The 14,399-nt window shown below is 44.3% G+C and overlaps 1 protein-coding gene across 2 annotated transcripts in view; it reads right to left on the bottom strand.

The window, feature by feature from the left end:
• Positions 1-505: 505 nt before the first annotated feature.
• Positions 506-14,399, bottom strand: part of FRAS1 (Fraser extracellular matrix complex subunit 1) — a 1,553,355-nt gene continuing 1,539,461 nt past the window's right edge. For both annotated transcript variants that reach the window (XM_085640947.1, XM_085640945.1), the window contains exon 27: positions 506-2,979. In XM_085640947.1, coding sequence (XP_085497073.1) covers positions 2,398-2,979 — 582 coding nt within the window. In that variant the 3' untranslated portion in view covers positions 506-2,397. The remainder of the gene's footprint in view (positions 2,980-14,399) is intronic.

Here is a 14,399-nt window from a genome sequence, read left to right as displayed (position 1 = left end):
TTCGGAAAGACTCAGAGTGAAAAATTATAGATAATTCACCAACTATAAAACAAGGAATTGATACTAGGAATTAAGGGAACACCCTGATTATGTTTACTGGGAGGCTAGATTAAGCTCTACACTTGAAAACCTTCACACAAGAAGATTTTGCAAGCAGCGGTGAGGTGGCGGCATTGACACCTTGGGTAGGATTATAATAAGGCTAATAGGTACTAATGATAAAATAAAAAGTAGCTGAGAGACAATAGGGGCTTGTCAAGCAGGTCTAGATGCCGCTTTAATGGAAGACCGTGCACCAAACAATTGGTAACTAACAGTAGTTAACTTAGATGAGCCTTGGGGACCAAACAGGCTCTAAACATATGGGTTTAAACATTGTTCAAAACCTCGGTAATGCTCAATGAACACAAGTTACAATGACACAAATAACAGTTGCAGCTTAAAACCAACTTGAGAGTATCTGATGGTTTACAGCACCAAATGCTCATTAAACGCCCAACAGAGCTAAGAACTTGCTTTCCTTTATTTGTTAGAGAATGATGTTACAGCTGTGAAGAGGGATGAAAATAGAGGAAAATATGTTTGGCCAGCAATGATGACGGCACTCGTAAAAATGCCACTGTCCAATCGAGTTCAAGACTGTAGCTGGTACTTCCGTGGACTTGATCAGTCCCTGCTCCTTCATCTTATTAAAAATGGAAGGCTCAACGACCCAACCAATAAGGACACTCTTTCAAATCAAGAAAATTGACAAGCTTTAGATATCAGGTTTACAGGACGGGGACTGCTGTTCTCTCATTTGCCCTTCACTTACTGAAGTCCTTTCTTAAGCACCTCAGATTTGGCAGATTGCAATAAAATGTAATAAAGTTGCATATTAGCTGGCAGCTAGGAAACTTATCACTGCACCCCCTGCAGTAGCCACTAAGTACAACAAGCTTATTGCCCACCTCTACAGGCCAGCTACCAGGTGGCTCAACATCAGAGACATATATTTACATTAGACAGGCAACATAAATAAAACAAGCAATTTATTTGTCCTTTGTATCCTTTTATTCGTATTCTGCTTCAGTGTAAGTAAAAGTGCAGCCAACAAGTATTGCTCTATCCCGGGCTTCCTCAGGGTATGTTCTAATATAAATGGTGTCAAAAACCGACAAAAGTCATGGGTTTTGCAAGACCAGCAAACATTCAAGGTACACTTATTCAAGCTAACAAGTCTTGTATCTTAATAGGAAAACCATTGAAGTTCGCAATAGTAGTGCAAAGTATGCTAATCCTGACGTACTTTGCACTACTAATGTTAACTTCGCCAGCATTCTTATTATCATTCAAGACTTGTTACTTTGAATAAGTGACCATGAATGGTTACTGGTCTTGTGAAAAACCATGACTTTAGTCGGTTTTTGATGCCATTTATATTGGAACATACCCTGAGGAAGCCCTTGAAAGGGTGAAATGTGTTGGCTGCGCTTTTGCTTAGACTGAAGCAGAATAAGAATAAAAGGATACAAAGGACAAAAGAAATTGCCTGTTTTGTATTGTTATTCGACTAACCTTCTCTGTACATACTCTTTATTTTTGTTGCCTCTCTAATGTAAATAAAGTTGCATACTGAAATTTTATACAGAACGTCTATTGGGATTAGTACCTGAAACTTTGTCGCAAGTCCAATGTGACAGATCATCTTGGAACACTGAAACTAAGGTGATGAGTGGTACTTTATAAATTACAAATGTAGCTTACCCACATACCTGAAGGGAACAAAAGGAAAACTATTGTAACTTAAAAAGAAACATCTAACGAGAGAGACAAACTTGGCATAAGTCACTCTGCATTGTGCTATGTCCTTCCATGAACTCTAAAGCAAAGGGGTAATCATGCTAAAATCCAAAATAATAAAAAAAAAATGGTTTCTCCTGTAAAACTGGATATCAAACAGCCAAAATTATTTAACCGTGGTTTTGGTAACAGCATTTCCTAAACAGATGCGTGACCGAATTTACCCATGCGATTGACCTGACTGTAAAACACTTGCGCCAGGTGACAGTAGGTTTTAGAAGTTAATTCAGCCACCGATTGTGCCAAAGACGTTGATTAAGAAAATACTTTGTTTAAGGAGGTATCTTAATATGCAATGGGGTACGGAGGGATGTAGCACTGATGAAAGTACTAGTGACCTGAGGGAGAATGTCCTGCATGAACCTCAATCATGTTCTGGTTTTGTTGTTTCTTATGAATCTGGTAGAATGAGGTAGCTCAGTTGTGAGATGATGTTAGGCACACCTGTCCATTACTCAATTGAATCTTTTTCCTTTCCTGTACACAAGATTATACATATAATAGTATTTATTTTTGTAAAATTTATAAAAACCAATGAAAAATGTGTGAACACTATCAAACTTCTGTTCCATCATTTAGCTTGTTATGAACTTTCACCTCTAAGTTTATTTTCTTGACAGTGACGCCTTTAGCTTTGCAAATATCATGTTCGCGTAACAGGTTGATATTCTTGACCGTGCAGTGCTGCCTGTTACAATTCTTCTCAGAATGGTCTGTATTTTTTTTTAAAACGCCCAACTTGGAATTTAGAGGATATTCCTCCAAATCATCTCCGACAGGTTTCTTCTTGGGTTTCCTACATTTACTAGTTAAAAAGCAAACGGTTAAAACCACCACTAGCAACAACATTATTGCAGCAAAAGCATTTCCAACAGAAGCACCGGTCTGTGTTGATGAAACTGCAGAAGACTCGAACTCGAGGCTGAGTGATTTCATGTTTGTGCCATTCTTGACTGGATCTCCCTCGTTGTCATAAATCAAGGAGTCATCCAGAGTAAGTCGGCCATTCTTGTCCACTAAATCTCTTCTGCTGCGTTTAAGATGATGGGTAAGGGACCTCTGCACTCGAGGTCCTGCAATAGACTCCGGTCCAATTATGTAAATCACTTGAAGGTACCACTGGTGTCCAGTCTCCACCTACAGAACGACCACAAAAAGACAGATAATTTGCAGTGATTCTGTATTCGTTATACACCCTCTGAAAACAACAATGTGCTTGTGTTCCGCCCAGCATCACACTGAATGTGGATTTTCGTTTATCCAGTCTGAGCACAAATGAAGCACATTTATAGCAAAACTATATCACAAACCAAGCATATGGAGTGTTGGTTTCTAGGATGGTGTAATATGTTTCATTCTGAGTTGAAGAGAGCGTGAGAAAGGGACCGTTATTGCAGAGGCCACCCCCAAAGGGGGCCTTGAAGGCCGACGCCATAACAGCTGCTGTGGCCCCGGAAGGATCTTTAGGCCGCTATGAAGCGCCCAGAAGCAGAGGGGGGCTACCCCCTCGCACCCAAAAGCGCGCCAGAAAGGAACAGAGTCACCAGGCCAATGGGGGTGGCGGAGCAGGTGATTTGTGAACCCCTCCAATGGGAGGAAGCCGGCTTTGCGGTGAGAAGCTTACGGTGGGTTCTAAGGCGCCGCTCCCCACAGTGCATCATGTTATTACCATTGTGGAGCTAGGGGAGCGGCGCAGCTGTGACTTTCGAGACCCACCCACATCTAAGGAACAGCAGTGTCGGACAGCGGGCAAGGCGGATAAGAAGGGGTACAATGGTTGGTTATGGAAGTACACCGGCAGGGCGGTGTGTAGGAGGAGGGCCACTCACTTCGGGATGCCTCACAGCAGAGCGAGTAGGCCTGACAAAAGGGGGTAGCAAACAGACAGCTTCCGCCGCCCAAACCCCACCAGACAGAAGGGCACAGAAGAGACAAACAAGGTAGCGAGTTGAGGCCTATCTCCGGGAAAAGACAACCCCCCCAACACGAAAGGGGCGTGGAAGCCAACAAAACAATTTTATAACACCAAAAGTGGCAAGAAATTAGATATGCCTGCAAAAGAGCAGAACAACGAACTGTCAGGGTGGTTTACGAATCTATGATGTGCAAATGATTTATGACAAGCAAATGATTTTTGATAAACAATGTATGACAGATCACAATGGTGATTTAAGGCCAGGGTCATACAATTATGGCCAGGGTATTGTAAGAAAAGAGATGATTATTCATATAATGGTAATAAAACTACAGCCAACGATCAGAAAACACAACAACGCATGTTGCCTGTTTATTAGATGTACATAGGTAAAAAGGTTGCATGCCATTCTGGAGTGGGCACATTGCGGGGGTTATGGACTAAAATGCAATCCTGTGTGTCATTAGGCATTGATCCACTGGCTCACCATGGTCTCAAGGCATCCTATGGTTTTATGAACAAGGGCATTTTTTTGAGAGATAAGTTCAATCCTTGGAGAGAATATGGATTGTTTCCATCTCCAATGGTCCTGCACACCACAGCATCTGCCTCCAATCACCGACGAGCCTACCTTTAGGTATGATAATCAAGGTCCCAGGTTTTGAGCCTAGTGGCCCATTTGGTGTGTATTTTCTAATTATTTGATGGCTAAGGTATGAAGCAGTCTATGCCATGTTGATGAAAAATGGATGATTATGATATTTTAAATTCTAGATTATCCAAGACCTGTGGCTAATACAGGATTATAATGGCGTCCGTGTAAGAATCACCATTATTATGCCTAGGATAGGGTTGAGTTATGAAGCACAAAGTTTGAAACTAAAAGCAGCCTTCAAAGCTTCCCACCGAAGTACAAATGAGAGAACAACAGCAGAAATAAATGGTAAGCACTTGGCAAAGAGGAGGTAGAACGGCAATTCTCTCTACTGTAAGAAGAAAAACAGAACTCGCAGGAAGTACAAAAGGCATGCATGAGTGTCACAAACATCCTTAAGAAACCTGCCAGCACGAAAACACAGCCCAACCATACACTATTACCATATGATATTGTTAAACTGCAAGCTATACAAATGTAAATTAACAATACCAATAGTACCAGAGAGAAACAAAACCAGTTACTTATCTGTTATAATAGTTTTGCAGCTTGAAGCTCTTTCAAATTCACGCCTTGTGCATAAGTCCAGCATCTAGTGGTTGGTTTCGGAAGTGCTGCATAACAAAACTTTTCCCTACTCTTGGTGGGCGTCGACATGGGGTGGAGTTTGGATATGACATCAATCGTAAACCCACATCATTCCATCAAGTGACCAACGACGTTTTAGATTGTTTTTCACACTACCCTGCTTCACTGGGGAGGTGGAAGGGTCGCATGGAAATCTAGAAGCGCTTCAAGTTGCAAAAATAAATATTAGTGGTAACTTTTCTTCTGTAGCATGAAATCTCTTCTAGATTCACATTCTGTTCATAGACTACATAGTGGTGTTACCTCCTCTGTGGAGGGTGGTTTGGAGGGGGAGTGGATGAGAACAAGTGCTTTGATGCTGACTGCCCTGGAACCACCTCCTTGGGTGCCTCAACTACACAACAGTGCCATGTGAATGTGTGTTCTGAAGCCCAAGAAGCTGTCTTCTGAAAGTCCTATAGTACACATTGGCCATGAATGCTAATGTGGCCCCTGTTTTCATAGTGGAGTGAGCATAACACTTCACTTCCAATACTTTATTAGCCGATAGACAGTAGTGTTCAATGGTTTACCCTATTTATCTCGAAATTGTATTTTTCGTCACTGCCCTGCCTAGTGCCTGTGCTGAATGTTCGATGCTTTCTGTTTCATGCATGTAGTATTTCACCATCCTTCTTACATCTAAGGTGCATAGGGGCATATGTATCAAGCGAATTTTTAGTCGCAAACGCTGCGATTCGCAAAATACAGCGTTTGCGATAAAAAATTCGCAAAACGGGATGTATTAGGCTAATTCCCAACGCAAATTTAAGGATTCGCTAATTCAGCGATTTCTTAAGTTTGCGTAAGCATTTAAGAAATCGCAAATTGCGATTTCTTAAATGAAATGTAACACTCACCAAAGGATTGCGATTAATCCTTAAGAAATCGCAAATTACCACCAACTACTAGTTGGTGTTAATTTGCGATTTCTTTTAAAAATGCACGTTTTGTAATTTTGTTGCCCTGACGCTGTTGAGAACTTGTGGGACCCATAAAAACCTACCTGTTGTTCCTCGTGTTTGTTCTGGGTGTTCCTGGCCTCATTTCCTCCCGCCGCCGCCCTGCCAAAAACGCGGCCGCCGAGTGGAGAAAACTACATTACCCAGTCTCCCCAGCTCCGGAGGGCCAATCAGGTGACGCTATTCACGCGCCCGGAGGCGCTTTAAATTCCTGCATACCTCCCGCGTCGCGGGACAGCGCGCGGGCAGCGCCGGGCGAAGCCCGGGCCAAGGGCGGGCCCGTTTAAGCCCGTTAAAGACCGGGTAAGACTGGACTGGGCCCCCCCTCTTACATTTTAGATAGGTGTTTTCGCACTGCCATCCTTAATATACACACTAAGTACCATACTAGCGATTTCTGCTTAGTTGACTAGCTTTAGTTTGTATTGTGTATTTATCTAGTAGTTGTGATAGGATGCCGAGGGCTTCTAGGAGTAAAACTGCACATGGGGAAGTACAGACATCTGGCCCAATTGACCAGTACATCACCAGGGCAAATGAAGCCATCAACCAAGGCATATTGCTCTTGGAGAGGAGGGTATCTCAGGATTTGGCCTTAGCAAGGCGTTCCTCTATAGGCCCTTTGGCCTTAGCCAAGACACCCACTAGCCCTAGGGACCTTAGACCTCTTATTGAAATCCAGGCTGAAACCCATGGCGTGCCAAATACGGTCGATCTTTCGGCCTCATTGGCTCTTTCGGACATGCACTCAAGCGACGCTCTTGAGAAGACGCCCGATCTTTTTACTAGTTCAAGGCAGGAGCCTCCCACTGTTAATCACTCAAGGGGGAAGAGGGAGGGCGCCATTCCAAAACGGAAGAAGCCTAGGGAGGTGGAAAAATGCAAGGGTAAACCTAAGAAAAAAATACCGCCTATTCGGGTACAAAGCAAAAGCATACCTAATCAGAGTAACCTACCTAATTCAGCCACTGATATAACTGCTCCGCCCACAAACATAACAACTCTTGGTGACCTTGGTAGTTTGGGCGAGGGTTGCAAAGTCTGCAAGGCCAAAAACTTATTTTTATCTAGATTAGAAGAGCTTATCAAAGACTTTATGCAACCCATTGCACTATCCCTTTCTAACATTGAAAAACAGTTATCCTCAATGAATGTTTCCCCTAGGGTCCAGTTGGGCGTTGGGCTGGCTTCTCATGAGGAACCGCAACCAACCCCCACAACCTTGAGAACGGAGCGGCTAGTGGCAAATGCACCCTCTCATGTATTAAACACAAGATCAAAGCCACTGCCAGCTCAATTAAAGAAAGTTGTGGAGCCCCCTAAACCCCCCGGCCCTGCCAAAATCTCGGAAAACACACTACTTAAATCCTCAGGGCCAACACACCCTAATGATAATATCAGGGGGGAGCACGGGCACCACATACATCTACCAGCAGACGCAGATCCATATGTTGTGATCCTGACCGGTGTCCCCGAGTTAAGGCCAAAAGCTGAGGAACCAACGTGGGCCTTAAAAAACAAGGTCCAGCATTGGCTCAATACCAACAGACCGCTCCCACCCTCCTGTGGTAGTAGGATCCTAATGGTGCGTAGGGTCCCTTGGGTGGGAAGCGAGAAGAAAACAAGCCAAGGGGACTGCATTATAGTTAATTTTGACAATCCACGTACGGCGGATTATATTTGCCGTCGTGGCTTGTGGCCTAAGTACGATGGAATAAAGGTGAGAAGGCTCTCTTCCTTTTATCCTCCCACACACTATTGGGCCGACATCCCCGATAGGAACATGCCACAAATAAACAACTGGAATATAAGAAGGGAGTGGAGCGATTGGCCGGATTACGAGGGCAGAGACGCAGCTCTCTCTGTTGGCTGGAGAGGTTTACCACTCGCTAACAGATTTAGCTGTTTAGAGGAAGTGGATTGACCATCATCGGGTCCAGTAAATCGCCCTGAGGTCACCGAACATGATAGTCCCAAATTATCCCAGCCCCTAGATAGTTTTGTCTTTGAAAACAGTATTGATTCCACCAAGACTGCCTCATCCCCGAAATTAATTCCTCAAGAAACCCCGCAGGCCTCCGCTCTAAGCCCATGCTCCACTGTGACCACAGGGCATGGGAGCATACCGCCTCAGGTCTCCACTGAGCTTGTGCCCCCTGTTTTATTCACGCCCTCTATTGTCCACCAAAGTGCCCAAAAAAATGTCGTCCAAGATCCTCTTGGTACTCTAAAAATTCTAAGTTGGAATCTTGCTGGCATCCACAGGAAATTATGCCTTCCGGAGTGGAATGCCTTAGTAGAGGCACACACGATCTGTTTATTCCAAGAGACCTGGAGTTTAGAACCTTTACACCGGGTAGGTTATGTCACCTATTTTGTTCCTGCAGTTCTTGCTAGAAATGGGATAGGCCGTCCCTCTGGAGGCCTACTCATTTGGATAAGCATTGCTCTAAATCTTCGTATAGATGCAAAACAAATCAATTGTCCTGACATCCTAGGAATCTCCCTGAGAGGTCCCCAAAGGGGATTTATTCTTGATGTACTTAATGTATATGCCAGAGGTGCTAAGTGTGGCTCTACGTCTCCGACAGTCTCCATTCTTGACACGATATTGAGAGAAAATACAGTTCGAGCTAAAGTTCTGGTCGCGGGCGACTTTAATTGCACCTACGAGCCCCTGATACAGGATGACGCTTCTGACCCGGCTGAGGATGACGAAAGATGGGGCATCCCGTCTTTGGCCATCCCCCCGGTTAAAAAATGGTCTGCAACTGCGATCCAGTTGAATGCTCTAACGCTGGAGTTCGACTTGAGAGCTGCCAATGGCCGCACACGCTCAGATCCTATGGGCGCGGCCACATTTAACAGACCTAACTGCACCTCAAGGATCGACTATATCATGCTAGATTTCTTTCTCTGGGGTTTTGTCCAGGATATGGTCGTTTTGTCTACAGTTGAAAGCGACCATAATTCGCTTTCCTTGTCCCTTAGGAATCCCTGGCCCAACGATAGGATTAAAACATCTCCTAAGGTAGCTAACAAAATCTCTATCTCCTCTTGTGGGAGACGTTTGAAGTGGAGTTTGGTCTCCAAGGATGAAACCAAACTCAACACTATACACACACTGCTTATTGCCTCACAAATGGAGTTGGACAACAGTGACCCGGCCTTCTCGACCCCTGGCCGGGTCACTTCCATCTTTGTGGAAACCCTTAGGTCTATTGGGAATGTGTTTTCTAAAGAGGAGCATCTGGCCAAGAACAAGGTAACTAGGAACCCTAGGGGGAAACATGACTGGTATACATCTGCCTGTAGACATGCAAAATCACTCTTGATTAAGGCCATCAAAAGTAAAAATCAAGGAGCAATTCAGGGAGCTAGGACATTATATAAGAAAACCCTCGCAAACGCTAGAAAGGAGTGGGAGCTTGAATACTGGTGCTCCTTAAAAGAGGCCAGCTTGGGGAAAGATCCAAGGCGTTTTTGGGATGCAATTAGAGCTAAAACAAGACCCGACAGCGAACTTATCACATGCAATATCACAAGCCAAGCATGGGTCGATCACTTTACTAAATTGTATGCTAGTCACACTGGGGATATTCTTGAAACTTCCCCCATAGCCACCTCTAATGATGATCTGGTGCGGGGGGTGGCGTCAGCAACTCCCGACCTCCCAATAAGAAGCGTAGACTATGAAATCGATACGTTAGGCACAATCACGACACTCAATGACTGGGGGGTAGGTTCGACAGATTCTGCTTTTTCGATCAAAGAAGTCGAGTATGCAATTGGTAACATTAGGCCCCAAAAAGCAGCCGGCTTAGATGGTATCCCCGGGGATCTGCTACGTTCGGATATTTCGAATTGGGGCAAATTCATTTGCTGTCTGATTAATGCCATTAGTAGGGGAGCTCCTATTCCGGCATCGTGGAAAGGGGCGGAGGTCGTCCCTATTTTCAAAAAGGGGGCCAGGGACGACCCGTCTAACTATAGACCTATAAGCCTGCTGGATATAACCCAAAAGGTAGTCGGGAAGGTGTTGTTGGTCAGATTATCACAATGGATCGACGAAACCAATATCCTTTCCGACTACCAGGCAGGATTTAGAACAGGCACTGGTACCATTGAACAGACATTTAGATTGTTACTAGTGTATTGGAAGGTGGTGGTCCTAGGCAAGGGCAGTCTTTATCTCGCATTTATCGACTTAAAGACTGCCTTTGATTTGGTACCCAGGGAGACCCTCTGGAGAGTCCTTGCTGACATGGGGGTACCCCACTACTTACTTTTGTTAATTGCAAGGTTGCATGAAAACAACTTTGCCCAGATTAGATGGGGCAGGGATGGAGAGAGAACTAGTAGAATCCCGGTAGAGAGAGGGGTTCGCCAGGGATGTGTTCTAGCCCCCACCCTTTTTTCCTTATATGTGAACGGTGTGGTTGAGCATCTGCTGAACGATCCTTCAGATGAACCATCCCTGGCAGGGGAACGTATCCCTACCCTCCTCTTCGCGGACGACACCCTTTTACTCTCAAAATCCCCTATGGGCCTCCAAAAATTATTAAATAACTTCCAACTCTTTTGCGCTAAACGGGGCCTGGTAATTAACACTGACAAAACGAAATATCTTGTGATGAACCCCCCCAAAAAACTTGTGCGCCCTTTGAAATTAAATGACGTACCTTTGGGGAGGGTGGATGTGTTTGATTACCTAGGGATCCGCTTATCTCATAATATGCTATGGGCCCCCCACTTATGCAAGATGTTGCTAGCCCACAAGAGAGTAACAGGGGCCCTACTGAAGGAACAGCGCTCCTGTGCTATTAGACCCATAGCCCCTGTTATGGAAATTTATGCAGCAAGGGCAGTCAGCTCTGCTCTTTACGGGGCTGAGCTGTGGGGTCCATGCAATATTAGTGAGTTGTCAAGAGCTGAGAGAAAGTTTTGTAGGGCAATCATGTCACTCCCTCAAGGTACTCCAACGACCCCACTGATGCTCGAACTAGGTTGTCGTCCTATTGATGACCTGGCGAAACTTCGCCCTCTACTGCTATGGGCCCGACTATGGCGTGTCCCGGAACTAGCTAAATATGCCAAAGGCCTCTCCGAAGTTATGTCACTCCCGGGATGGCACAAGATAAAGTGGCTGAGCGACATGAAAATCCTCCTGTGCAATCTGGGGCTAAGCGCAGCATGGGAAAACAGGTCTTCCCCACCGAAAGCTACGCTTAAGTCTCTATACTGGAATTGGATTGCGACTCAAAGAAAACTGAACTGTACATTGGGTAGACTCACGGAGGACTTTTTGGAATTCAAGGATCAGCCGATCCGGGAATTGTATCTCGACATTATTGAGAGACCTTTTGATAGATCTCTTTATTTCAAATTTAGGACCGGGACTCTCCCACTTTATGTTTTTACTTCCCGGTGGAATCCCCCTGCCCAGACCACTGAATTTTGTCCTTTTTGTCTATCTAGACAAGAGTCTGTGGCCCATTTTTTATTCGAATGCCCACAGTATGCATACCCAAGAAGAAGATGGCTTAAGCAATTGTGCCGTTCCTTAGGTACTAGGCACTACATTGAGGCGTTACGTATTTTAATGTCTGACTCCCGCCCTCTGTATGCTTGCGCCCTATCAAAATTCCTATCTTGGGCATGGCGCATCAGAAGCAAAAGGCTTAAAGAAATTGTTTAATACGTTCTTAACATTTATTTATGATATGTCTTTCTCTTAATGTGATATTTGGATTTTAACTTAAATGAATTTAAACTCTTTTTTAATTGTAAAGCTTTTATGATATGTTTTTATCGAAATAAAGCCTTTTGACTTGACTTGAATTTTACAAAGTGCCACGTGACGCACATACATGCCCTTAGGGCATGTATGTGCGCCATATGACCACACATGCTAATTTCAGGGGTGTATCAGGGTGTCATCTTGACACCCTTGCACCTTTGAAATTATTCTCAAATTGCGAGTAGCAAATTGCGATTCGCAATTTGAGAATTACTCCCCATACATTCCTATGGGTCTCCTGGCCCATAGGAATGAATGGGCATGTATTCCTTAATTGCGATTTCGCAATTTGCTAATCGCAATTAAGGAATTTTAAGAAATCGCAAAAAGTTTGCAATTTTTTAAATACATCCCGTTTTGCAATTCTCAAATAGCGATTCCTTAAAAATCGCTATTTGAGAATCGCAAATGGTGATGTTGATACATATGCCCCATAGTGCTTTCTTTGCTAGTAGGGTTATGGAAGAATGCTGGATGGATTATGGCCTTGTTGGAATGAAATGGTGACTTTGGTTGGAATTTAGGATGTTTCCTTACGGCAACCACATCCTTGCATAAGGATTAGGCATAGTTCCTGTACTGTGAGAGCCTGCAACTTGCTTACTCTTCTCAGTGATGCGGCTGCCACTAGGAAAGCAGTCCTTAACCTACTGAGTGTGGGCTTTGGCCACTACTGGACAACCGCACTACCGCCCTAGTGCGGCTGTTGGTCAATGCTAGGAAGAGTTTAAAAGGAAACACCTGTGCTTGGCACTGGATATTTAATTCTTCAAATACTCAGGGTGGTGTGGGGAGGGGAGTTATGGCATTTCCCCGTTAAAAAGGATGCCCCTTTCTGAAGCAATCTTGCTCCAGAGAAAACAAGTAATGTGCAATATTGTGTGGGGGATCGGCCCTTCTGACATAGGGGCGCATTCAGGTGAAAACACACATTTGCATGGCCACAAAATGAAAATTACCTTGTGTAATGTAACTGGTACTCATGTAAAGTGCACCAATACCTTCAGGTCGAATTAATACAATGTAAATATGCAAAAAAAAGACGCAATAGTGTATAGGGGTCGACCCTTCTGATATACAGATTGACTACCCTCAGGACATTTATTTTATGAGCATATATGGTTTCCTCAGAGTAAAACAAAATGGTGGGCACACTTTTTGGGGGGTTGGGAGGGGGTACAACTGTTCCAAGGCATGGGCCAACCATCCGGCGGCATCATTTTATCTTTTTTTAGGAAAATATGTACTGTCCCCTTCTGAGGATTCCAACTGACTCTGTTTTGATCTGTTCCTGCCACAGGCACCAGGCTTAGCCACACAAGTGGGGAAGGCTTTTATCCTGACAAGTGAGGTATCACTAGGTGGTAGGAATTTTGAGGATTCCTGATGATTTTGGAAGCTTTCACAACAGAAATTGAAGGAAAGTTTGCGATTGTAGGCAAAGTTGGAGATTTGCAGGGCATAGTGGGTAAAAAAACGTTATGAGATCCGCGCAAGGCATACGATCCTGGAATCCCCTGGGTGCATACTTTTGAAAAATGTCTGTAGTTGATAGGTTTACATGGGTGGCAGCCGAGGGTGGCCCCAATTTCAACTGCTAGCCTTATTGCTGATCTCTCCATGTAACGCTGTTGGGCCTTTTGTGTTGCAGTCGTTGAGCCCATTCACACAAGTGGGTGGTGTTGTCAGGAGACATATGGAAATGCTGGGTGGTAGGAAATCTATGGATCCCCACAGATTCCATAACATTTCCTTCCAGAATTGTGATTTTTTTTTCTTCTTTTTAGCCAGAGATTGAGGTTTGAAAGGGCGTCTGAGAAAGAAAACCTTGTGAGATCCATGCAAGGCATATCACCCCGGAATCCCTCGGTTGTCTAGTGTTCAGAAATGTGCATGTTTGGTGAGCTTTACTTGGTGATGGCTGACAAGCACCAAAATCCAAGGATACCCACATTACGAAAACATGGCTGGTTTCTGTGAAAAAATGTATTATGTCCATGTTGTATTTTCTGCACTTTCCTGTCACAGGTGCTAGGCCCACTGACACAAATGAGGTACTATGTTTATTGGGAGACTTGGGAGAAAGCTGAGTGGTAGGAAATTTGTGACTCCTAGCAGATTCCAGAAACTTCCTTTCCATTGTTATAGGGAGACTTGATGAAACACTGGATGAAAGGAAATATGTGGCTTTCCACTGATTCCAGCACAGAAATGTGAGGAAAATGTGTGCTTTAGGCAAACTTTAAGGTTTGCAGAGCATTGTAGGTAAGAAAACCATGTAGATCAACACAGGGCACAGCACCCTGGATTCACCGAGTGTATAGTTTTCTCAGAAATGTATGGGTATGGTAGGTTCCCTAGGGTGCCAGCTCAGCTAAGGCCCAAAATCCACAGCAACCCACACTGCAAAAACAGGCTTGGTTTCTGTGGAAAAATGTAATGTGTCCGTGTTACACTTTCTGCCCTTTCCTGACACAGGCCCAGGCCCCCCCACGCAAGTGAGGTACCATTTTTCTCAGAAGACTTCAGTAAACTATCGGCTGTAGGAAATTTGTGGCTCCCCACAGATTCCAAAAATTTCCATCAAGGAAACAAAAG

This window comes from Triturus cristatus, chromosome 2_2, assembly GCF_964204655.1.
Source record: "Triturus cristatus chromosome 2_2, aTriCri1.1, whole genome shotgun sequence".
In the NCBI taxonomy this organism is placed as follows: domain Eukaryota; kingdom Metazoa; phylum Chordata; class Amphibia; order Caudata; family Salamandridae; genus Triturus; species Triturus cristatus.
The sequence above is the reverse complement of the archived record's forward strand: the minus strand, read 5'-3'. Positions and strand labels throughout refer to the sequence as shown.